At 44.0% G+C, this 24,339-nt stretch overlaps 1 protein-coding gene across 7 annotated transcripts in view; it reads right to left on the minus strand.

Moving 5' to 3' along the window:
• Positions 1 to 24,339, minus strand: part of fgf13a (fibroblast growth factor 13a) — a 306,682-nt gene that overhangs the window by 16,173 nt on the left and 266,170 nt on the right. For all 7 annotated transcript variants that reach the window (XM_055643974.1, XM_055643973.1, XM_055643971.1 and 4 more), the window contains one exon: positions 24,186 to 24,289. In XM_055643974.1, coding sequence (XP_055499949.1) covers positions 24,186 to 24,289 — 104 coding nt within the window. The remainder of the gene's footprint in view (positions 1 to 24,185; positions 24,290 to 24,339) is intronic.

Genomic DNA, 24,339 nt, shown 5'->3' on the forward strand with positions numbered 1-24,339 from the left:
AAGAAGAGGGAGGGTGAACAGGAGAGGGAAGGAGTGACACTCCTGGTGAGTCAGTTACACAACCCACCAACCTCTTAAATATATAAACACACACAAACACAGAGGCAGTACTTGTCGGCTAGCTTCCCCTTTTTGTGGTGAGGAGGAAAGGAATTTGAATGTGTAAATATTGAATGAAAGTTGAAGATCTATCCTGTGTACTCACACCATGGAGTGGGTGAATATCTTTTTAGACCTTTAGACTTTAGAGATAAAGTTGTGAAACATGCCCTTCGATCCACCGAGTCTGCAACGACCACCAATAACCCTGTACACTAACAATATTCTACACACTAGGGATAGTTTAAAAATTTACCAAAGTCAATTAACCTACAAAGCCTGGAGAAAATCCACGCTGTCACAGAGAGAACACACAAACTCCGAACAGACAACACCGTAGTTATGTTTGAACCCAGGTCTCTGGCACTGTGAGGCAGCAACTCTACCACTGAGCCACGTGGCACCCTGTTTGAAGACCAGTGGGATAAGTTCGCCGGCTGGAGACTGACGATGCCCTCTCATCAGATGCTGACCGCCTTGTTGAGAAAGCAGCAACCTGATTACATGGCATAATTTTCCTTCAGATTTCGCGCCAGACCAGCAAAGCTTACAAAGCTGGTGTGTGATCAATAACTAGCCCAGGCAATTCTGAATCCATTAATAAAATGCCTAAAATCATTGCAGAGTATGAGTTACAAACATTCTCAGTAATTAAAAGGGCAATTGATTATTACAGCAATTCACTGCTCAAATCACATACCTTCACCTAACAGAGTAGATCCAATGCAAAAATCCAACCTGCTGCAGGAACCTAGCGGCTCTGATCAAGATCCTGTCTCAGGGCTGGATATAATTCCTGATCCCTAACCACTGCCAGTAATTCTCTATGATTGGATCCACTCACACATTGGGAGGTTATTGCAATATCCGAGGACACAGAGTAACACAGCAGGTCAGGCAGCATCTCTGGAGAACATATAGAGGTGACGTCTCGGGTTGGCAATCTAGTCTAAAGAAGGATCCCAACACGAAATGTCATCTATCCATGTTCTCCAGAGTTACTCCAGCACTTTGTGTCTTTCATTGTAAACCAGAATCTGCAGTTCCTTGTGAATATGGAATATCAGAGGACTTTTTTCTGCAAGAGGTTTTTCTGCAAGACCTCGGTCTACTCTCACAGATGGACACAAGTGAATTTGGAGCATGCCGTTGATTTTGATTATAATGACAATTTAATATAGTCAAGGTGCATCGTAGGAGTGTCATCAAAGGTATGATTACATGGTAATGTCAGAAGCTTTGAACAAAGTGCAGAAGAGTTTCAGTCTGAAGAAGGGTCTCGACCCCAAATGTCACCCATTCCTTCTCTCCAGAGATGCTGCCTGAAGCGCTGAGCTACTCCAGCTTTTTGTGTCTATCTTCACTAGGATATTGTCTGGTTCAGAGTATTAGCTTCAAGGAGTGATTGCATAAACCTGGATTGCTTTCTCTCCAGCATTGGTGGTTGGGTGGGAGATGGGAACATCAAGAGTGTTTCAGTGGTCTGGAATTCATCACGCAAAATATAACAGTAACAGTTTCAATGAGAAAACGATGCAGCATTCTCTCTGTGATATTCATCCCTCGTACAGCATCACTTCAACACATGTGGACGGTGAGCCAAAGGAACTGTCTCTATGTTGTATGACAGCCCATTAATCAAACATACCAGGTACTGAATAATTTAATTTAGCATAATAGCAACAAAGGAAATAGGAGCAGGAAAATTATGACACAATTAAATGCAGGTTTAGTTTACAAAAAAAAGCACAGTGCTGGCACAAAACAGGTCAGGCAGCATCTCCAGAAAATATGGATTGGCTCACGACCTTTCTACAGACCTTTCTTCTTAGAAGCAGGTTGGCCAAAAAGCCACTCTGCTGTTCATGGAGTGATGGCCAAGAGAAGCAAGATGGTCAAAGAGACACAAGACACTGCAGGTTCTGGAATTTTGAGCAAAACAGAAAGTGCTGAAGGAAATGTCAGGCAGCATCTGTGGAGGAAATAGACAACTTAACGTTTTGGGTTGCGTACCTTATTCAACAGGGATCAGAAAGGTGGGGGTGGGACAAAGCCTAGCCAGTAATCGGTGGAAACAGGTGAGTGTGGTTTGAGTTTGTTTTGTAATGCAGTTCAATAAGTGTGAGGATCAAGCTCACTGTCAAACTATTAATAACCATGCCGATTAGCACCTTGTAACATTACTTGGTTATATTTTCTTTGCAAAGAAGAGTAATAGTGGGAACGAGGGACAGGTATATCTCCACCTTTCATTTTCTCTTCTCTTATCTCTATATTTTTTGGCCACACTACTTTGGTGGTTTGGGGGTCTTTCCTTTGTTCTTTTTCGAGCTGTCTTTTCACTTCTCACTTTTTCCCTTTCTTGTTCTCTTTTTCTTTTCTTTTTTTCATTTTCAGGTTATAAGGTTAAAAATGAAGCTGTACAATAATTGTATAATCTTAGATGCCGAATGTTTTATCTTTGTACAATTGCTTCTAATAAAATAAATAAACAAATAAATAAATAACATCCTGTTATTTCAGACACTGGGCTCTCTACATGTCACCAAATGCTGCATCTTCCAACAGGTAGTGTTCATAGGAAACATAATGTCGGCTGCATCACGGCTTGGTTTGCGATCAGGTCTGCTCAAGACCGCAAGGAATTACAGAGAGTTGTTGATGTAGTCTAGTCCATCATGCAGACCAGATTCTATACCTCATGTTTCCTCAGAAAAGCAGCCACATTAATCAAAGACTTGTCCCACCCTGGTCATTTCTTCTTCTACCCGCTCCCATCGGGAGGGCATGGACAGGCTATGCTACAGGGTGGGCCCCTTCTTCAGACAGATGGGTTGACTGATTCTGATGGATATCTTTACATCTTGGTAGTCTGTGGAAGCACATGACTGGAGGACTGCAAACGAGGATCCCTTAATCCAGAAAGGTGATGGGTATCAGCCAGGTAAGAGGTTGGCTTGGTCCTGCATCAGTGGGAGGAAACATGGTGGAAAAAAGTCCTTGGAGCACTATTTATTTCCACTTGGAAAAACAGGGTGTGTTGTAAGGGATAGACAGCAGGCTTTGTTAATGGGAAATCCTGTCTTACTGACTCGTAGAAACATAGAAACATAGAAAATAGGTGCAGGAGGAGGCCATTTGACCCTTCGAGCCAGCACCGCCAATCATTGTGATCATGGCTGATCGTCTCCAATCAATAACCCGTGCCTGCCTTCTTCCCATATCCCTTGATTCCACTAGCCCCTGGAGCTCTATCTAACTCCCTCTTAAATCCATCCAATGATTTGGCCTCCACTGCCCTCTGTGGCAGGGAATTCCACAAATTCACAACTCTCTGGGCTTTTTTTCTCACCTCAGTCTTAAATGGCCTCCCCTTTATTCTAAGACTGTAGCCCCTGGTTCTGGACTCGCCCAATATTGGGACTCAATGGAATGCTTTGGGGTTCAATGGGCTCAATGATTCTTTATTGTCTCACCTACCTAGGTACAGTGAAATTCTTTTTTGCTTGCAGTTCAGTAAAAAAATCTTACTCTGCATTGGCCCAAATCATATTTGGGTACAAGAGTGCAAGAATAATTGATTATTCTGAGACAGTGCACAAGATTTGTTATGTTTCTGGCACCAATTTGTGTGATTTAAAGTCAACTTTGTCAGCAATATAGAGTCTTAATTTTCCATAAAGGCCATTGTCCAGACTGTGGTACTGGGTTGGAGTTCACCCAAAACTAACTAGAGTCCTCCGATCCAGGAGACACCCTGGTGAATCTCCTCTGCACTCTTAGCAGCCCAGTCACATCCTTCTTACTAGACGGTGAAGAGTAAATTGATGAGATCAGTGTTGTACTTTATGGCATTTATGGGGATTTAGTAAGCCTTGTGGCATTCCAGGCTTGGTAAGCATTGAAAAATGGAGACACAAAAAACTGTAGATGTAGGGATATTGAAAAATACTGAGAATAGAGAGATATAGACCATAAGCAGGCAGTGGAGAACAAAATAAATTATCATCATGTGCATCATGAACACTGGGCTGAAGGGCCTGTTATGGGCCTGTCTCACTTAGGCAATTTTTCAGGCAACTGCCGGTGACTGTGTGGTTGCCACGTGATCACGGGTGGTTGCCGGGAAGTGACGTCGCAAATTTTCCAACATGTAAAATTGCCTACGTTGGACGGGCCCATTACTTTGCTGTACTGTTATACTGTACGTTAAGCTATATTCTGCATTCTGATTCTTCCCCTTGATCTATCTATTGCACTTAAGTTTGACTTTATTTAGATATACTATTATCTGAATCGATTGGACAACATGCCAAGCAAGGCTTTTCACTATACTTAAATAAAACTAATAACCTAAAACCTTCATGAGCAGTTTTGCTCCAGTGCTAAAATCTCACCTCACATTGCAGTTGAAACGGCTGTGGAATTTTGCCATGTATGTGATTAGTTTCTACGGAACACTGTCAGTATGAAAGCAAGACCTAAGCCTTTGGGTAGAGGCTGTTGATGGAATGGATTATAACATGCCTTTGAGAGCAGACCAATACTAACATGCCTTTGAGAGCAGACCGACACCAAACCAAGCAGTTGTTTCAGCGTCCATAACACATGCAGAAACATTGGTGAGGATATTCATGGTCCAACCAGCCTATTGCAAAACAAGGATTTTCACTGTGCCCAGGAACATGGACAATAAAGTATCATCATCATCATATTAAATCCTCCTCTCTGAGCACACCCAGGGGAGCTGTGGTGAGAGTGCCAAAGTGATGTGTGGGGCTTCAAGTACAGAGACATTGGGCTCGTCTCCATGAAGCTGAGATGGATAAGGGGAGATTTTAAAACCGGGTTCCAAAATGACTTTCACATAATAAAAGGTAAGAAATGCTTCAGGACAGTCAGAAATGTTGTAATATAGGGCATTGATGACAACATTACTGATAAAAGATCTAGGGGAAAGGTGGCACAACACAAAGTGCTAGTGAAACGGACAGACAATGTTTTTGCATCGGGATCCTTCTTCAGACTCGACCCAAGATGTTGTCTGTCAATTCCCTCCACTTGCTGTGTTCCTCCAGCACTTTGTGCTTTTGCTCAAGGTTCTAGCATCTGTAGTTCCTTGTGTCTCTTGTTTAGTTTAGTTTAGAGATAAAGTATAGGTACAGGCCCTTTGGCCCACCAAATCCATGCCGAGGATCAATCACTCACTCACAATAATTCTGGGTTATCCCACTTTTACATCCTTCAAACTAGGCGCAATGCAGAGAAGCCAATTAACCAACAAATCTCCACGTCCTTGGGATGTGGGAGGAAACCGGAGCACGCGGAGAAAACCCACGCGATCACAGGAAGAACGTTCAAACCGCACACAGACACAGCACCCGTGGTCAGGATTGAACTCTGCCGCAGTGAGGCAGCAGCTCTATCAGCTGTGCCTCTGTGCCACCCCTAGAATCTATAGAGTCCCTTCCTGGTGGAATCTGGAGATCACGTTGTCCCTGGGCTCTTGTGGACAATGATCTCCATCACAGACAACGATGTCTAATCCTTGCATGAAATAATTCATCAAATCATCATTCACTGCATGGTTTTGGTTTTATGCTCCAGAGATTAAAAACTGATTTTTAAGATGTAACGGTTATCATGATTACCCTGGGGGTGGTAGAGACTCAGTCACTGCTTAATGCCAAAGCAGAGATTGATAGCTTATGGATATTAGAAGAATCAAAGGAGATGGGACAGTGCAGGAAAATGGTCCTGAGGTTAAACAAAATTAATTGTGTTGACAGAATAGGCTTGAGGGGCCAAATGGCCACTTCCTGCTCTTATTTATTAAGATCAATGGGCGAAGCAGAAGAAAACTACATTTGGACAGGCACATGGACAGGAAACATTTTGAGGGATGTGCACCAAATGTGGGCAAATGTGACTGGCTTAGATCAGGTGCCTTTGTCGGCCTGGACCAGTTGGGGTGAAGGTCCTGTTTTGATGCTGTATGGCTCTGTGACTATGAGATGTGAGAAATCAGGATTAAAACAGAAAATTATGTAAATACTCTGAAGATCAAGGTGGATATATGAGGGTTAGTCCAGAGTCAACATTACCATTTAATGACCTTTGATCCATCACTTGATGTTAAGGCAACCATGAAATACAGGGTTAATACAAGGTCACACCAAAATAATTGGTCAGCTGTGGCCTTATTGAGTGGGTAAGTAGACACGAGGGACTGAATGGCCTAGGCCTGTGGCAGTTTCAGAAGTTCCGTGATGAGCAAGCTCAATAGGAAATCAGGAGGGCAAAACAGTGACAGGAGAGATAGCTCTGGCAGGTAATATTAAGGACAATCCCAAGAGATTTTATGTCCATTAGGAGAAAAAGGATAACGAGAGAGGGAACGCCACTCCTCAGGAATCAAAGTGGTCAACTCTGTGTGGAGCCAAGGGGGATGGGCAAGGCCCTTTCTCCTCTGTTTTTACTATGGAGAAAAACATACAAGACCAGGGAACTTGGGCTGTCAATGGAAGTGCATTGAGAGCATTCAATATTACGGTCAAGGAGGTGTGGAGGGTCCTGATGCATATGAAGGTAGACAAATTGCCCAGGCTTGATCATATATATCCAAGGACACTTTAGGAAGCTAGGGAGGAAATTGCAGGTGCCCTGGCTGAGATTTATAAATCGCCATTAAATACAGGTGAGGTGGCGGAAGACTGGAGGGTGGAAAATGTTGTTCTATTCAAGAATGGCTGCAGGGAAAAGCCTAGGAATTATATGCTAGTTAGTCTAACATTTGTGGTTTGAAAGTTACTATAGTATTCTGATTGACAAGATATGCATGCATTTAGACGGACAAGGGCTGATTAGGAATAGCACGGTTTTGTACATGGAAGATTATGTCTCACAAAATTGATTACGTTTTTTTAAGATTCGATGAGGACAGAGTTGTAGACATTGTATATATGGATTTCAGCAAGGCATTTGACAAGGTTCTGCATGGTAGGCTGCTCTGGAAGGTTAGATTGCATGGTATCCATGGAAAGATAGCTGAATAGATAGAAAATTAGCTTCATGGAAGGAAGCAGAGTGTGATGGTGGAAGATTACTTTTCGGATTGGAGACGTGTGACTAGTGGTCACAGTGGGGTGCCTCAGGGTTCAGTGCTGGGCCTGTTGATGTTTGTCATCCATATCAATGATTTAGATAAGAACGTACAAGGCATGATTAGCCAGTTTGCAGATGATACTAAAGTGGGTTGTGTTGCAGATAGTGAAGATGGTTGTCAACAATTGAAGCAGGATCTTGATCTTGATCAGTTAGGCAGGTGGGCTGAGGAATAGTTGATGGAATTTAACACAGAGAAATGCGAGGTGTTGCATTTTGGGATATCTAACAAGGGCAGGACCTAAACAGGGCCCTGGGGCATGTTATAGAGCAGAGGGATCAAGGAGTGCAGGTACATAGTTTATTGAAATTGGCATCACAGTTAGTTAGGGTGGTGTGGTCAAGGGAAGAGTGCTCACGTCGCGGCCCTGTTTTCACCAATCGTTCCACCACCAGAAGCACAAGAATCGCAAGACAGACACCGTTGGATGCAGCTGCCGAGAAGTGTGTTCAGCTCTGGCTTGGTTTGGGATAATCTGTGCCCAACTTCAAAACAATGCAGAGTTGTAGATTTAGCCCAGTGACATAGACCGGACTGTCCACCATCGACTCCATTTACACTACACACTGCCTTCGAAAAGCAGACAATTTAATTAAAGATGCCCCGTCCCGATCATTCTTTCTTCTCCCTACCCCCGATGAGCAGAAGGTACGGAAGCTTGAAAGTGCGCACCACCAGACTCAGGAACAGCTGACTCAGGAACAGATACATGGATAATGTCAGAAGGAAATGCAGATGCTGGTTTAAACCGAAGATAGACACAAAATGCTTCAGTAACTCAGCAGGACAGGCAGCATCTCTGTGTAGAAGGAACGGTTGATGTTTCGGGTCGAGACCATTCTTCAGACTGAAGTGGGCCACTGACCTATTCCCCGTGCCCCATTGGGGATGGTGGACATTATCTCTCGAGCTAATGTCTACAATGCTGAGAACCACACCCTGTGTCTCCCCCTTTGTTCTACCTACAGTACTTTGGCCTATTAATGTATGCAATCATCTACATGTGTTCCTCCTTCCCTCCCACTGCCTGCGGAATGTCAGCAACACACCTCCTCCCAAATGTTGGACTATCCATGCTGCAACACCTCCTCTTTATGCTGACTATGTTTGTTGTATTTTGATCGTGTTCTGCTTCCCAAGAGAGTTCCTTTCAAGTTACACTGCAAGACATTTCAGCATCAAAGGGCCTATCTAGTCAAAAGGAAATCAGATAATTGATGCCAAAACACAGTCAGGCTGGAACCTGATCAAGGGGCAGAGGTCCCTTGTTTCAACCAGAAGTCATGTTGCTGGATGCCAGAGCACAAACACGAGGCTGGAATTATTCATTGTGTTTGGGGATGGGCGATGGGGACATGGAGAGCAGTTGGCAATACAGTCACCCTTGGCAACACTCACACTGATTGAAATATACAGCATGGAAAAGGGCCCTTTGGCCCACCGAGACCACGCCGACTATCGATCACCCATTCACACTAGTTCCCCCACTTTCGCATCTACTCCCTACATGCTTTTACGGCAGTTTCTGAATGCCAAGTTATATTTTCATGGTTCTCTCACAGATATTACTTTCTTTCTGCTGATTATCAGCTTATTCAGGTTTGTATCCATCCCCACGTAGTTTACTTTAGTTTCGATTAGAGATACGGCTTCGAAATAGGCCCTTCAGCCCACCAAGTCCGTGCCGACCAGCAATCACCCATTCACACTAGTTCTATATTATCACACATTCCTACACACAAGGGGTGATTTTCAGAGGGCCAATTAACCTACAAACCCGCACGTCTTTGGGATGCGGGGGGAAACCGGAGCACCCAGCGGAAACCCATACAATCACAGGAAACCCATGCAAACTCCACACAGGCAGAAACAGAAGTCAGGATCGAAACTGAGTTTCAGGCACTGTGAGGATACGGCTTTACTCGCTGCGCTACTGTGTCACCTGTACATGGTACTAACACCATCATCAAGTATGCAGATGATACAACGGTGATTGGCTGTCAGCAACCTGATCTGAGGACCACCCAGTGTTGGGATTGGAAAGCAAAAACCTGGCCCTTAACTCCAAGAAGACCAAGGAGCTCATTGTAGACTTCAGGAAGTCCAGAGGCGGCACGCACACCCCCATCCACATTAACGGGACGGAGGTGGAACGTGTTTCTAGCTTCAGGTTCCTGGGAGTCAACATCTCCGATGACCTCTCTTGGACCCACAATACCTCTACTCTGATCAAGAAGGCTCATCAGCGTCTCTTCTTCCTGAGGAGACTGAAGAAGGTCCAGCTGTCTCCTCAGATCCTGGTGAACTTCTACCGCTGCACCATCGAGAGCATCCTTACCAACTGCATCACAGTATGGTATGGCAACTGCTCAGTCTCCGACTGGAAGTCATTGCAGAGGGTGGGGAAAATTGCCCAACGCATCACCGGTTCCTCGCTCCCCTCCATTGAGTCTGTCCAAAGCAAGCGCTGTCTGCGGAGGGCGCTCAGCATCGACCAGGACTGCTCGCACCCCAACCCTGGACTGTTTACCCTCCTACCACCCGGGAGGCGCTACCGGTCTCTCCGTTGCCGGACCAGCAGGTCCAGGAACAGCTTCTTTCCGGCGGCTGTCACTTTACTCAACAACGTACCTCGGTGACTGCCAATCACCACCCCCCCCCCCCGGACACTTATTATTTTTTTTATTCAAATCGTTTGCTATGTCGCTCTTCAAGGGAGATGCTAAATGCATTTCGTTGTCTCTGTACTGTACACTGACAATGACAATTAAAATTGAATCTGAATCTGAATCTGAATCTGAATCACCCATCACCACTCCACTGGGCTGTCCCTGATCTGAGGACCATCCAGTGTTGGGATTGGAAAGCAAAAGATGTTGAAACTCTGGAAAAGTTTAGCAGATGAGATGCAAGATGTACCAGAATGAAGCCTCCTGTCCTCACATACACTACGTGACCCGTTGTGTATTTAAAGGATTCTCTTTAATTCAGATTTCACTCCTCCCATTCGCGATGTCAATGGGTGATGGGGAATCTTCAAATTGGTGCATTCCCATGTCAAGCAGTCAGGCCTGGTATCCTGTAGACACAAGTTAACTGCAGGTTCTGATTTATAAAAAATGGAATACTGGAGTAAATTGGATCCCATATGAATCCTTGAAGAGAGAGCCCAGCTTTACACTGCAGGCAAGATGTGTCAAAGACCACATACATTGTGGGTTAAAGGAGATGTGGGGTCCTGGCTTTTCCAGTGTTGGATGCTGCTTACGATGTTGGAGACAGATAGAATAAGAGTCTTTCAGATCGGCACATGGATCAGTGGGGAATGGAAGGAAATGGATCATATGTAGGCAGAGATTACTTTAACCTGGCATCATGTTTGACACATACATTGTGGGTTGAAGGGCCTGTTCCCTTGCTGTATTGTTCCATGTTCTATCCACTGAGAGAAAAAATATGCCTCTCACTGTCTCAAATGGGCACTCTGTCATTTTTACGCAGTGAAGCCTTCCATCCATCCAGGATCACCCAGGAGAGGAGCCAACCTTTCCTCATCCACTCTCTAAAAGACATCTGAGGATCTTTTTCTTAAACAAGATACCAATGTTATACACAGTGTTCTAGATGTGGTCTCACCAATGCCCTATATAACTGTGGCTGCTGTCTGTACAGAGTTCGTACGTTCTCCCTGGGACTGCATGGGTCTTCATTGGGTGCTCCGTTTTCCTCCCACAACATTCAAAGACATGGAGGTTTGTAGTTTGATTGGCTTCGGTAGGAGTATGTAAAATTGCCCCTAGTGTGAAGGATAGTCCTGGTGTATGGGGTGATTCTGGTTGGCACGGACTCAGTGGGCCGAAGGGCCTGTCTCTGCGCTCTATCTCTAAAGTCTACACTGAAGTATAACTTTTGTTTTCAATTCTCCTTACAGTAAACCATAACATTCAGTCATATTTTCTATGTAGTTCTCGTTCTGTAACTAGCCTACAGGAGGTAGACACAAAATGCTGGAGTAACTCAGCATCTCTGGAGAGAAGGAATGGGCGACGTTTAGGGTCGAGACCATTCTTCAGACCTACAGGAGGTACAAAAGCCTGAAGTACCACACCACCAGGTTCAAGAACAGCTACAACCGTCAGGTTCTTGAAACGATCTGCACAACCTTAATCCTACCCTGGCAACAGAACACTACAAACCACCTCTTGCACTACCATGGACTTGTTTACTGAATGTGTATCATTGCATTAACGTCTTGTTTTACTTTGCATGGTCTTTTTCTTTTCACTGTTGTCAAATTTATGTATAATGCATGTTGTTGTGGGTTGTCTGAACCTATGTGCCTGTGATGTTGTTGCAATCAGGATTTCATTGTACCTGTTTCTCACCTGGACAGTAAACCCTTGCAATAACACTTGCACAACGGACAACATCTCCAGGAGAGGGGGGAGATGTTGTCCGCTATTACCGATTGTCCGGTATAACCAAGTGAAGGGATCAAAGTGTCACCCAAGGCCAGAAGAGAGGAAGGGTGTTGATGGGGGGTTAAACAAGTGGGATGGGATCTCTGCGGCTGGGGAGCCGCAGAGATCCCGGTCCCACACTCTGCGTGCCAGAGATGGACATGGAACTTACGCCTCTTTCATGTCACTCGGTTTTCTCCGCTCCCGCAACCGGAAGCTCCCGCCATGTGGCACCAGCTTGTTTGGTAACTGGCAGAAGTTGTGGGGGGGGTGGGCATGGTACAAAGGGAGACTCGGTCTGCTATAATCAAAATCTGCTATATGAAATGGTTTATACCAAAGAGAGACACAAAATGCTGGAGTAACTAACAGGGTTAGGTATCATCTCAGGAGAAAAATAATTGGTAATGTTTTGGGATGGAACCTTTCTTCAGACTCTAAATAGACTATATCCAGTATATAGAGGTCTGTTATGGCCAGGATTTACAGTACTTGTGCGTATGACAATAAACAGGGCCCGACTTGACTTGCCTGGATGTCTCCTGCATTTGCTATTCGATTCAGTGGTGTCTGATTTTTACGGCTCCTGGTTGAAATTTTAGAAAGCTAAACCACATCCTGCAGATGTTTATGAATGATGTTTGGCTTCAGAAATCGATGCTATGGGTTCCATGTGAAGGGGCTAAGCAGAAATGTTGCCCCAACCCACCATGGATCAACCTCTCCAAGGATTTAAGGTTGGGAATGCCACCGTACCTCACTCTCGGCAGCCAAGTCCATCACTGGGTTTTGGGGGGTTTGAGGCACAGACAGAGAAATTGAGATTTACATTAAAGAAAAGAAGAAGATAAAACAGCTAATGGATTCTTAAAAGCCCTAAAAGCTTTTTATGAAACATCAATAGTTATTCCAAAGGGAATTCTGCCACATGCAATTTGTTCACAGGCTCCTACTAAAAGGCACCTTTGCATGAATTATGCTGTGTTTCCTGCCTTGTTTCCACAATAACAACCTGTATTTGTGTAAAATATTGCATAGAATTTCCTTTCCTGAACCTCTCCACCATTAATACACGTCCTAAACCATTCCTTCATCGCCAAATTTCACCTCACTTAATCCTAACATCTTGTTTGGTAACACTCCAACAATATTCTATGGGATATTTTACCACATTGGAGGCTTGAGATAACTAACTCTAAAGAATTGTTGTTGAAACAGGTGAACATCACAAGGTCATAGCCACAAAGTAACATGGCGTGGAAACAGGCCCTTTGGCCCTACTCATCCATGCTAACCAAGTTGTTCCATCTAAACAAATCCCAATTGCCGGTGCTTGGCCCGTATCATATAACCCTTTCCTTCCCATGTTGTTATTGTACTTATAAATGTTGTTATAGTGCCTGCCTCAGCTGTTTCGTTTGGCAGCTCGTTCAAAATACCCATCACCCTCATACTGTGCGAATAAGTTGCCCCTCAGGTTCCTATAAATTTTTTTCCCTCTCCCCTTCAACCTACGTCCTCTAGTTCTTGATTCCTCTACCATGGGAAAAAGACAGCGACCATCCACCTTCCTTATGCCACAGATGAATGTATACACTTCTATTCGGTCACCCCCTTAAACGCCAACACGCCAGAGAAAAAAGTCCCGACCGATCCAACCATGAAACCCAAGCCCTTGGGTCCTGGAAACATCCTCATGAATCCTGGGGGAAAAAGGCTGTGCATTCACCATACCTATCCCTCTCATGATTGTATACACCTCTATTAAGATCGCCTCTCAACCTCCTGGACTCCAAGGAATAAAGTCCTATCTGCCACATCTCTCTCTATAGCTCAAGCCCTAGAGTCTTGGCAACATCCTCGTAAGTCTTCTCTCATTTCGAGATAAATGGCATCTCTCCTATTGCAGAGTGATCGAAACGGAACACAGCACTCTAAATGTGGCCTCGCTGACGTCTGGGACAAGTTGTACAGGTCAAAGCACATGGGCTCTTGAATTTCAAGAGAACAAACAGAACACTGAATAACACAACAATTCCTGCATTCAGATTCTATCGTGGCAGCAAATCAAGTCAAGTCAAGAGTGTTTACTTGTCATATGCAGCGGATACGAAGCAGAATAATTAAATTCTTACTTGCTGCAGCTTTTCAGGCACATCAAACATAACAACAATAAATATAGAATAAACTAAGGAAAACTAGATCTAAATAGTGCAAAAACCAAAGCACTATGAGCAACCATGGTGGTGTAAAGTATCAAGATATAAAGTGGCAAGATCAGCCTTTTTGCTCATTCTAATAGCTAATCCAATCTCCATTTGGACAGCTGCCTTCTTGCACTGCTCAATTCTTCTGGTGAGAAGCAACCACGGTGCTGCCAGGAAGGGGGCTCAAGGATTTATACCATGAAGGACCTGTCATTTATTTCCGTCAGGGCTGAGCGTTCCAAGGGGAACCTGCAGGTGACGGTGTTTCCTTTTGAAGGCCGCTCTTGTCCTTCTTGGCGCAAGAGGGTTGTGCGTGTGGGAGGTGCTGTCAGAGTAGCCTGGGTGAGGACCTGTTGCGCATTTATAGATGGCTTAACTGCAGCCAGTGGGCACTGTTGCTGGAGGGAGTGAATGTTTAGAGTGGTGCATGGAGGGCAGATTGAATGGCCTACATTGCCCTGAATGGTGCTGACTATCGTGAGAGTTCTTGCAGTGCCATTGATTTAGGTAAGTAGATATTATCCCATCACATTCCTTGTGAATGGAGCAAAGGCCTTGTGGTATTGGTGATGTGTCACTCTAGATGTAGATTCTATGCTGGGATTATTTAATTTACCATAAATCCAAACTCAGTAATAGGAAATGTAAGATCTTGCAAGCATTGATGCACAGTGAGACCTTGGGGCGTGGGTCCATAGCTCCCTGAACGTGGCATCACAGGTGGACAGGGTAGTGAAGAAGACATTTGGTAGGCTTGCTTTCATAGGGCAAGGCATTGCGAATAAGGCATCATGATGCAGGTGTAGAAAACATTTGGTCAAACTGCACGTTGAGTGTTGTGTGGAGTTCTGATCCTCACACTGCAGGAAAGATGGAGGGAGGAACTGAAGAGCGTTGCCTCATATAAAGGGCTGTAGCTCTGAGGAGAGATTGGATTGTTCTTACTGGAGCACAGGAGGCGAGGGTGAACTAACAAAGGTTTATAAAATTAGAATTGGAGGGATATTATGATTAGAAGGAAAATTTGTTTTAGAGAAACATGGGCTAAAAGTGGGCAGGTGCGACAAGCGTAAGGATGGGTCGGCATGGGCAAGTTGGGCCGAAGAACTTGTTTCCATATTGTATAACTCTATGAGGGGAGTTGGAAAAATATTCCGAATCTTTTGTACAGGACAGAAGCGCCAAGAACTAATGAGAAGGGAGATTGGAGAAGTTCTGAGAGGTACGTTTTTCACACAGAGGGTGTTGATATATGGAACCAGCTGTCAGAAGAGATGGAGGAGGCTGATAAAATCACAGCACTTTAGAGGCATTTGAGCAGGTCTTTGCATAGAAAATGCTCTTTCTGCATTGTAAAGAAATTTGAAAGCAATACCTCGAAGTGAAATTGTCATCTGTGTGAGTTTCTAAGTTTAGCTCCTGGGAGAAAACGTTTGAAGTACCATTTCTTTATTGTTGTTCACAGCCTTAAAATGTACAAGAATGTTCCACAACCAACAAAGTAGTTAGGAAATGTATGCAGTGTTGCCTGTGTGGAGAATTGTAACAATGAATTAGCATAAAACCTGGCACCAAGTGCCAGAAAAAAAGATCTGGAGCATAACATCAACCTGCACGCTTGGAGCTCATAACTCACATTTGTCTCGCACCAGCTTTGTGTTGGGGTTGAGGGGGTGGGGGGGGGAGGTCGGGTGGTTGTTTATTTGCTGTGGTCACATTCCTCAAGCCATTTGAGTGGAAAAGGTTGCCCCTCAGGTCCCTCTCGCCTGAAACCTATATTCTCCTGTTCTTGATTCCTCTACTCTGGGTAAAACATTGTGATTCGCCCTATTTATTCCCCTCATGCATTTATACACTTCTACCAGATCACCCCTCAGCTTCTTGCGCTCCAGGGAATACAGTACTATTCTGTCCGGCCTCTCCCTATAACTCCGGCTTCGAGTCCTGGGAACATTCCTCTAAATTTTCTCTGCTCCCTTTCTAGTTTCATGACATGAAGAAGTGACATACAGTACATCGGACTGCCAAACAGATTCTAGATCACCATGGACAAAAATAACACTGAGAATAACATTGCGGAGGGTTCTGAGCTGGGGAAAGTTATTTCTGGTCATGGAAAGATCGGAAAAGGGTGTCATCAATTACTTGCTGCTACGACAGTAAGTTCGAACTCCATCATCAATTTCGCTGACGATACCACCGTCGTGGGACGTATCACTGATGGGGACGAGGCAGAGTACAGAAGTGAGATCGTCCGACTGACCAAATGGTGCCAGCACAATAACCTGGCCCTCAACACCAGCAAAACCAAGGAACTGATTGTGGACTTTGGAAGGGGGAGGATGGGGACCCACAGTCCCATTTATATCAACGGGTCGATGGTGGAAAGGGTCAAGAGCTTCAAATTCCTGGGCGTGCATATCTCTGAAGATCTTTCCTGGTCCAAGAACACTAATTTGATCATAAAGAAAGCACATCAGCGACTCTACTTCCTGAGAAGATTACGGAGAGTTGGAATGTCAAGGAGGATACTGACAATGTCAATGTCAGAATGTCAGTCCATCATCGGCTCTGACCTCCCGTCCATCGAGGGGATCTATCACAGTTGCTGCCTCAAAAAGGCTGACAGCATCATCAAGGACCCACACTATCTGGGCCATACACTCATTCGGAACCTTCAGGTAGAAGGAAGGAGCCTGAAGACTACAACAACCAGGTCAGATGAACACTTCCCCACAGACATCAGACATTAAACTCGGCTCTGACAAAAACTCTGAACCATCCATAATCGAGGGGATCTATCACAGTTGTTCTGCCTCATATTTAAAAGGTATATGACACACTGATCATCAGGACCCACATGTGTCTGGTGTATCTAAAGCAAAGGGCCATACACATCATCTCTTGAACTGTTACCTAAATCATTTTGTTGGTGTAGATCAGATGTACAGAGAGTCCTGAAGATTGCAATGAAATAATACCATGTTGTTCTTAGAGTTGAATAGCTCTCTTCCCCACAGACTTTCAGAGCCCTATTAAACTCGGCTCGGACAGGCAAAACTCTGAATTAATCCTTAATAGAACCCATAATCTGTTTATTTGCGCTTTATCAGCTTATTTGTTCATGAATACTTATGTTTGTATAAATGTTGTGTACAGATATATTTAGAGGCTGGTACAATGGTATATGGACCCACAGTTTGCTGATCTGTTCAGTATTCCCGTCTTGCCCGCTCTCTATCTGGTTCTATGTGTACTAAAGCATAACTACAGTTCAGCCTTCAACACAATAGTCCCCACCAGACTGGCCGGGCAGCTACTGGAATTGGGGCTCAACACCTCCCTGTGTGCCTGGGTCCTGGACTTTCATGACAAGTCAAGATGGGAGGGCTTCACCCTGAGCACAGGAGAGGGCTGGATCAAATACACACATGACTTTGCTTGGTCAGCTCCAACTCAATAATTAAGTTTGCTGATGAAACTGGTGCCTGAAAATCAGATGAGATATCAAAAGCAGAGATCTAGTCTGGTGCCAGGAGCAATGCAATGAGAATATCATACTTTAAGGGCACATTCTTCTACTCCATAGAGTATGATGGGATCCTGTGGAATGGAACTGTTTTAAATCTCTGTTCTGTCCACATCTCTGAGGATTTACAATGGTCATCACACGCCTTCTTTAGTAACTAGGCAGCCCTTTACCACCTCAGGCACGTGAAAATCAGAGTGTCTCCGAGGATCTTGCCTCAGGGAAAGCATCTTGTCCGGGAAATGAATATTCTCTGCCAAGGTGAAGGCTCTGCAGAGGTATGTTTTGCACTATGGGAACTTCACTCACCCCCCCCTATACAACAGGAGGTGCAACTCAATGAAAATCATAAGTCCTTGAAATAAGAACTAAGTCCGGGTTCCAGCCACTACGGTCAGGCAAACGCCTCCGTTGCCATGCAGTGAGAACGGAGAGGTTGAGAAGGAGTTTCTTCCCAGAGGCAATTCGGACTGTAAACGCCTTTCTTACCAGGGACTAACTGTACAGAACGTTTTTCCTTCTATTATTTATTATGTAAAATAATATGTGTGTTATGATTGTGTTTATAATTTGTTTGGTTGTTTTGTTGTTCGCGAGCATTGCCACTTTCATTTCACTGCACATCTCGTATGTGTATGTGACAAATAAACTTGACTTGACTTGACTTGACTTGACTTGATATGCTGGGTACCATTGGATCTCCTGCCCCAGCCTTGCCTGTGGGGAACGCACACAGATTGCCTCCTGGTTAAAGTTGATTTCACCTAAAGTCCAGCTGTTGCATTCGTCAATGCCAATACAGGAGACATACAGAGTCATACAACATGGAAACAGGCTCTTCAGCCCAACTTGCCCACACTGACCAACATGTCCCATCTGCACTCATCCCACCAGCCTGCATTTGATCCAGATCCCTCAAAACCTGTCCTAGCCATGTACCTGTCTTAAACATCGCCATAGTACCTGCAATGTGCAATAATATCTTGACCAGGCGGAATGTCTTGGCACACGGATAGTTGAGAGATCAAGCCCCAGATCTGAGGAAGAATGTGCTGGCATTAGAGAGGGTCCAGAGGTGGTTTACGAGAATGAATCCAGGGATGATTGGGTTAATGTATGATGAGCATTTGACAGCACTGGGCCTGTACTCTCTGGAGTTTAGAAGGATGATGGAGGACCTCATTGAAACTTACCGAATAGTGAAAAGCCTGGATAGAATGGATGTGGAGAGGATGTTTCCATTAATGAGAGAGTCTAGGACCAGAGTGAACAAAGCCTCAGAATAAAAGGGCATGTCTTTAGAAGGGAGTTGAGGCGGAATTTATTTAGTCAGAGCATGGCGAATCTGTGGAATTCATTGCCAGACGGTTGTGGAGGCCAAGTCTTTGGGTATTTTTAAGGCAGAGATTGACAGGTTCTTGGTTAGTAAAGCCCCTGTCCCACTTAGGAGACCTAAACAGCAACCTCTGGTGACCTTGCACGCCACCCAAGGTTTCCATGAGGTCACCGGAGGTTTTGGTCACTCTCCCTAATGGTCGAAAGTGGTTTCCGCATGGTTGAGGCTTCATTTAGGTTTCTGCTATTTTTTCATCATGATTAAAATCGGCCTCAACTAAAAATAAGTTGCCGTTTTAAAAATCGATCATTATTTTGTCACAGGTCTAGTCGAAGCAGGTTTTCTTCATAGTCGAGCAAGGTTTTCAACATATGCGTGGGAGGTGGTAGGAGGTTGCAGGTCACCTCGACCTTGATTTTTTTTTTGAGTGGCGGGCAAGGTCACCAGAGGTTGCTGTTTACATCTGCTATGTGGGACAGGGGCATAAGGGTATCAGGGGTTATGGGGAGAAGGCACGAGAATGGGGTTGAGAGCAAAAGATAGATCAGACATGATTGAATGGCGGAGTAACTCGATGGTCCAAATGACCTATGACTCTTGAACTTATGAACTGTCTCTTGAGACATTGTCCGTAGCACCTGCGAGAGGACCTGACTTGAATTGAATCTGGGGTTGCCTCTTTCAGTTATCAATGCAAAGCACAGGGGGTATGGAAGCCTGAAGTCCCACACCACCGACTTCCTATTAAATCTTTCCCCTCTCACCTTAACCCTATGTCTGCCAGTTCTTGATTCCCCTAACCTGGGTAAAAGACTAATCAGGTGCATTCAACCTATCTATTCCCCCTCATGGTTTTATACACCTCTATGAGATCACCCCTCAACTTCCTGCATTCCGTAGGAATAAAGTCCCAACCTGCTCAACCTCTCTTAATTGCAAAGGGCCTCGAGTCCCGGCAACATCATCATAAATCTTCTCTGTACCCTCTCCAGTTTCATGACATGAAGAGGTGACATATATCTGACTGCCTAACAGATTCTGGATTAGCATCGATAGATAATGTGGCCAATTAAATTGCCATGGGTTCTGAGGTATTTCATGGGGGAAAACTCTTTCTGGTATTTGGAAAGCTCATAAAAGGGTATCACCAACATCTTGCTGCTGAGACAGTAAGGAGAGAGGCTACAACTATTTGGTTCTTGTACAGTCTGCACAACCCTAATCCTACATCAGCAACAGAACACTATGGCCCACCACTTGCACTACCATGTCTGAAGAAGGGTTTTGGCCCAAAACATTGCCTATTTCCTTCGCTCCATAGATGCTGCTGCACCCTTTGAGTTTCTCCGGCATTTTTGTGTACCTTCGATTTTCCAGCATCTGCAGTTCCTTCTTAAACTACCATGGACTTGTTGTCCAGTTGTGTTTTGTATGAATGTCTCGCTTTTTTTGCACAAACTGTCTTGTAGAATTTATGTGCAATTTATGATTTTGTGTATCGTTTATGTGCCTGCGATGTTGCTGCAACAAGATTTGCCATTGTACCTGTACCTCACGTACCCGTGGGTATGACAGATTCAGTGGTTCACAACATGATCTGGTGTCTTTCTTAAATAAGTAACATTTATATGAACTTATAAGTATTCATGCCTCATACAAAATATCTAGGAAATGTGCTCAAAATGACAATAAAATCAACAGGATAATGGCGCATTCATGTAGCTACTGAATTTTAGAGTGGTCCAGAACTCACTCTCTTTTTCTGGAAACCTTCCTCAAGGTAATAGTTTTCCTCTAACATTCCTACTGCCTTATCTAAATATTTCAGTAAATGTGATTGTGGAACATATGGGAATCCATGGCACACCATCGATTTGCATTTATTTTAGCTTATTTATATGTGAACACTTGACTTCCAGTGCAATACTGTGGCCAACTTTGTTACGATGATATACTAGATGCACAATCAGGATAAACGTACTGAAATATGTAATAGAACTAGTGGAGGCGCAAGAAAGTGCAGACACTGGAGTTTTGAACAAAACACACAGTGCTGGAGGAAGTCAGAGGGTCAGATAGCAACTCTGGAGGGAATGGACAGACAATGGTTTGGGTTTGAAGAGGGTTCTGATCTGAAACGTCGCCTGCCCATTCCCTTCACAGAGGCTGCCTGACCCGCTGAGTTTCTCCAGCACTTTGTGCTTTGATAGAACTAATGCCTGACAGGAGAGACGTTTTCACGGTCTCCAACTCAACTAATTATAGAGCTCATTGCAGCCAAATAATGAGAATATAAAGTAATTCAAGCATCATATAAACCAAGTATTGAAAGTAACGTCAACACTGTAGGACTTCTCTCAATGTAGATTGATTAAAGAATAAAATGTTAATCTGAAATGTTACATTAGAAAATCATTGAAACATTTATACAGAAGTACATTTATAGCTCAACAATTGAGGGGTTAGATTTTAAAATGGCATAGATGATGGCACAGAATACATTAACGTTTATATCAGTATATTCAGACAATGTCAGGTTGCAAACCTTCTCAATGCGCACTGATTGCATTAAACCACTCAGTCGCCGTGGTGAGAAACAGCAGGATAATAACACAGTACTTTCATCAAAACCGAGCAGAATTAGTTTTAAAACAAACTTTCTTCTTCAAAGATAGACACAAGATGCTGGAGTAACTCAGTGGGTCAGGCAGCATCCCTGGAGAAAAAGAATAGGTGACGTTTCGAGTTGGAACCCTTCTTCAGACTGAAAGTAACTCCAGCATTCTGTGTCTATCTTTGGTATAAACTAGCATCTGCATTTCCTTCCTGCACATTTCTTCTTCAAAGCCTTGGTTCTTGTTGAAACAATTACTTTCCCCCAGGTCCTAACCTGGAGCTTGGTCACTCAGAGCAAAGGTTTGGTGAAGGACTTGATCAGAGTATAAAAGTGGATAAATGTATGCCACTGTTGAAAACCTAGATCCCCGCGCTCCTATGACATTTTATACTTAAACCTACTGGACGTAGTGGGACTGTATTAATTAGTTTTATAGCGCGCGAGTTGACATTTCTTGAGCACTGTAGGGACCTTCCAGAGAGATAAATTATAGAGGCAGGAACAGCTCACATTACTTACTGTACGCTGTTATGTAAGCACCAATTAATTCAAAAAATAAAATCTTTTCAATCTGCGTTTCATTTCCTGACACATTTCATAGAAGAATAATGTTTTTCCTTGTAAAATCAACAATGTTGCTGGTTACTTCGTAGAAACAAGAAGAAGGGACTTCAGATTGAAGAAGGGTCCCAACCCGAAATGGCACTTTTATTTTTTATTTTGAGATACAGCACGGAAACAGGCCCTTCGGCCCATTGAATCCATGCCGACCGGCAATCAACCTGTACACTAGCACTATGCTACACACTAGGGACAATTTATATAATTTTTTTACCTAAGTCAATTAATCTACAAACCTACCTGTCTATGGAATGTGAGAGGAAACCAGAAAACTAGGAGAGAAGGCAAGCAGTCACAGGGAGAACGTAAAAACTCCAAACAAACAGCACACATGGTCAGGATCAAACCCAGGTCTCGGGCGCTGAAAGGCAGCAACTCTATTGCTGCAGCACTGTACCACCCCAAATGCTGGCACCTAGCCATGTTCACCAGGAATGCTGCCAGACCCACAGAGTTACTCTAACACTTTGCGCATTGCTAATTTCTTTAATCAGTTTGGGACTCCCATCCAAGTTAACAGCAGCTAACAATTCAGAACATGCACATTGAAATGTATCACTTTCATGTTGTAATTGTGAAGTTAATGGGTCAAAGCAAATTTAGTACAGGAGTCCATACAATCCAGGAAGCCTGAGCTGACACTGTGAAAGAACTGTCCAACTTGTTACACTCCCTGCTCTTCCCTACAGCCTAGAATGCTTCATTTCCCCTCTCCTCTAAACCTCATTGCAAGGTCCCACTGAAGCAGCCAGGGCATTCCACTTCAATGAAACTCGACTTCTTCCCATCGCAACTCTTGCCCTTTTGCTCATGACTGCATGCTCACAATATTACAAATAAATTACATCAACACCAGAAATTATTAAACAAATCTGAATATCTAATGATATGATTCATACACAGTGTGGCTTCATGGTTTTCCGGGTATATTAATGAGGAAACAGGGTATAGAGGGCAAGAAACAAAACGGGTTAAAGAAAACAATGGAACAGCAGTCAGAGTTGATGCCTTACAGTGCCAGAGACCCAGGTTCGATCCTGACTATGGGTGCTGGCTGTATGGAGTTTGTACTGTAGGTTTTTTCTGTGACCACGTGGGTTTTTCTCCAGGTGCTGCGGTTTCCTCCCACACTCCTAAGACGTGCAGGTTTGTAGATTAATTGGCTTCAGTAAATTGTAAATTGCCCCTTATGTGTAGGATAGTGCTGGTGTATGGGGTTTTTGATGGTTGGTGCGGACTCAGCGAGCTAAAGTGCCTGTTTCCACACTTGTCGCTAAAGTCTAAAAGATTTGCTAAAGTTAATTATTGGCACACTGATGGAGTTGTGAAGGGATGTGAGGCATAAATACAATACAGGGAAATATGGATGCACGTTTCTGGTGAGTTGGTGAAACCACATCTGGAGCACTGTGGTTTGCTCTCCATGTTTGATACCTTGCATTGAGGTGGAGCAGAGGAAGTGCAACAGGTTGATTCCTGGGGTGAGAGTTTGATTAATGAGGCAAGGTCTGCTAGGTTGGGTCTCATTGCTCCTCTGACCACACAGCTTACCCCTGGGTGCCCTAGATTCCTCCCACATCCCCAGGACCTGCTCTTAGGTTAGATGGCCATGCTGTAGGTAAGTGGCCGGTTGTTCAGGAGAGTTGATGAGAGGGAACAGGTTACATGGAGATGCGGGGAAATGGGGCAGATATGTATGTTCCAGGAGCTGACATTGACTCGATGGGCTGATTGTCCTCCTATGCATCAAGGAAAATGAATTGTGTTTCCAGTTTCCTTGTGAATCAGTATTCTTGTGAATGTCACAATATAGCAGAACTCACCAAAGCTGGGTGACACATCTGTGGACAATTTAACGAGATTACGGGACAAGGAAACGCAAAGGTGTGCTGTACAGATGGGTAACAAAACACTGAAAATGATTTACAAAGCATCTGTGTTCATTTAACATGTAGATTGACAATCTGTAGTTGTCGTACTAAGCAGAAACAGCCAATAATATCAATCACTTTTCAGGAATTTAAACCTTAAACATCAGCTTTCTTTGATCACAATAAATCAGTGTGACCATCCAGTACATTGAAGAACATTTCCCAAGATGAGCCAACACGTTCTATGCTGAAACTAAATCAGTACAAACAAAGTACTTACAGATGTGTACAGGTACCCCTCATTGTTCATTGCCAAATAGAGACCTGTTTTCACCCCTTGGATGGCAACAACCCGAAGGCCCACTGGTATGAGGTTGAACAAAGCTGTAGAAAGAGAGAAATCTGTTTGAGAAATCAACTAATAATCCCTTACA

This window comes from Leucoraja erinacea, chromosome 12, assembly GCF_028641065.1.
Source record: "Leucoraja erinacea ecotype New England chromosome 12, Leri_hhj_1, whole genome shotgun sequence".
NCBI classification, from domain to species: domain Eukaryota; kingdom Metazoa; phylum Chordata; class Chondrichthyes; order Rajiformes; family Rajidae; genus Leucoraja; species Leucoraja erinaceus.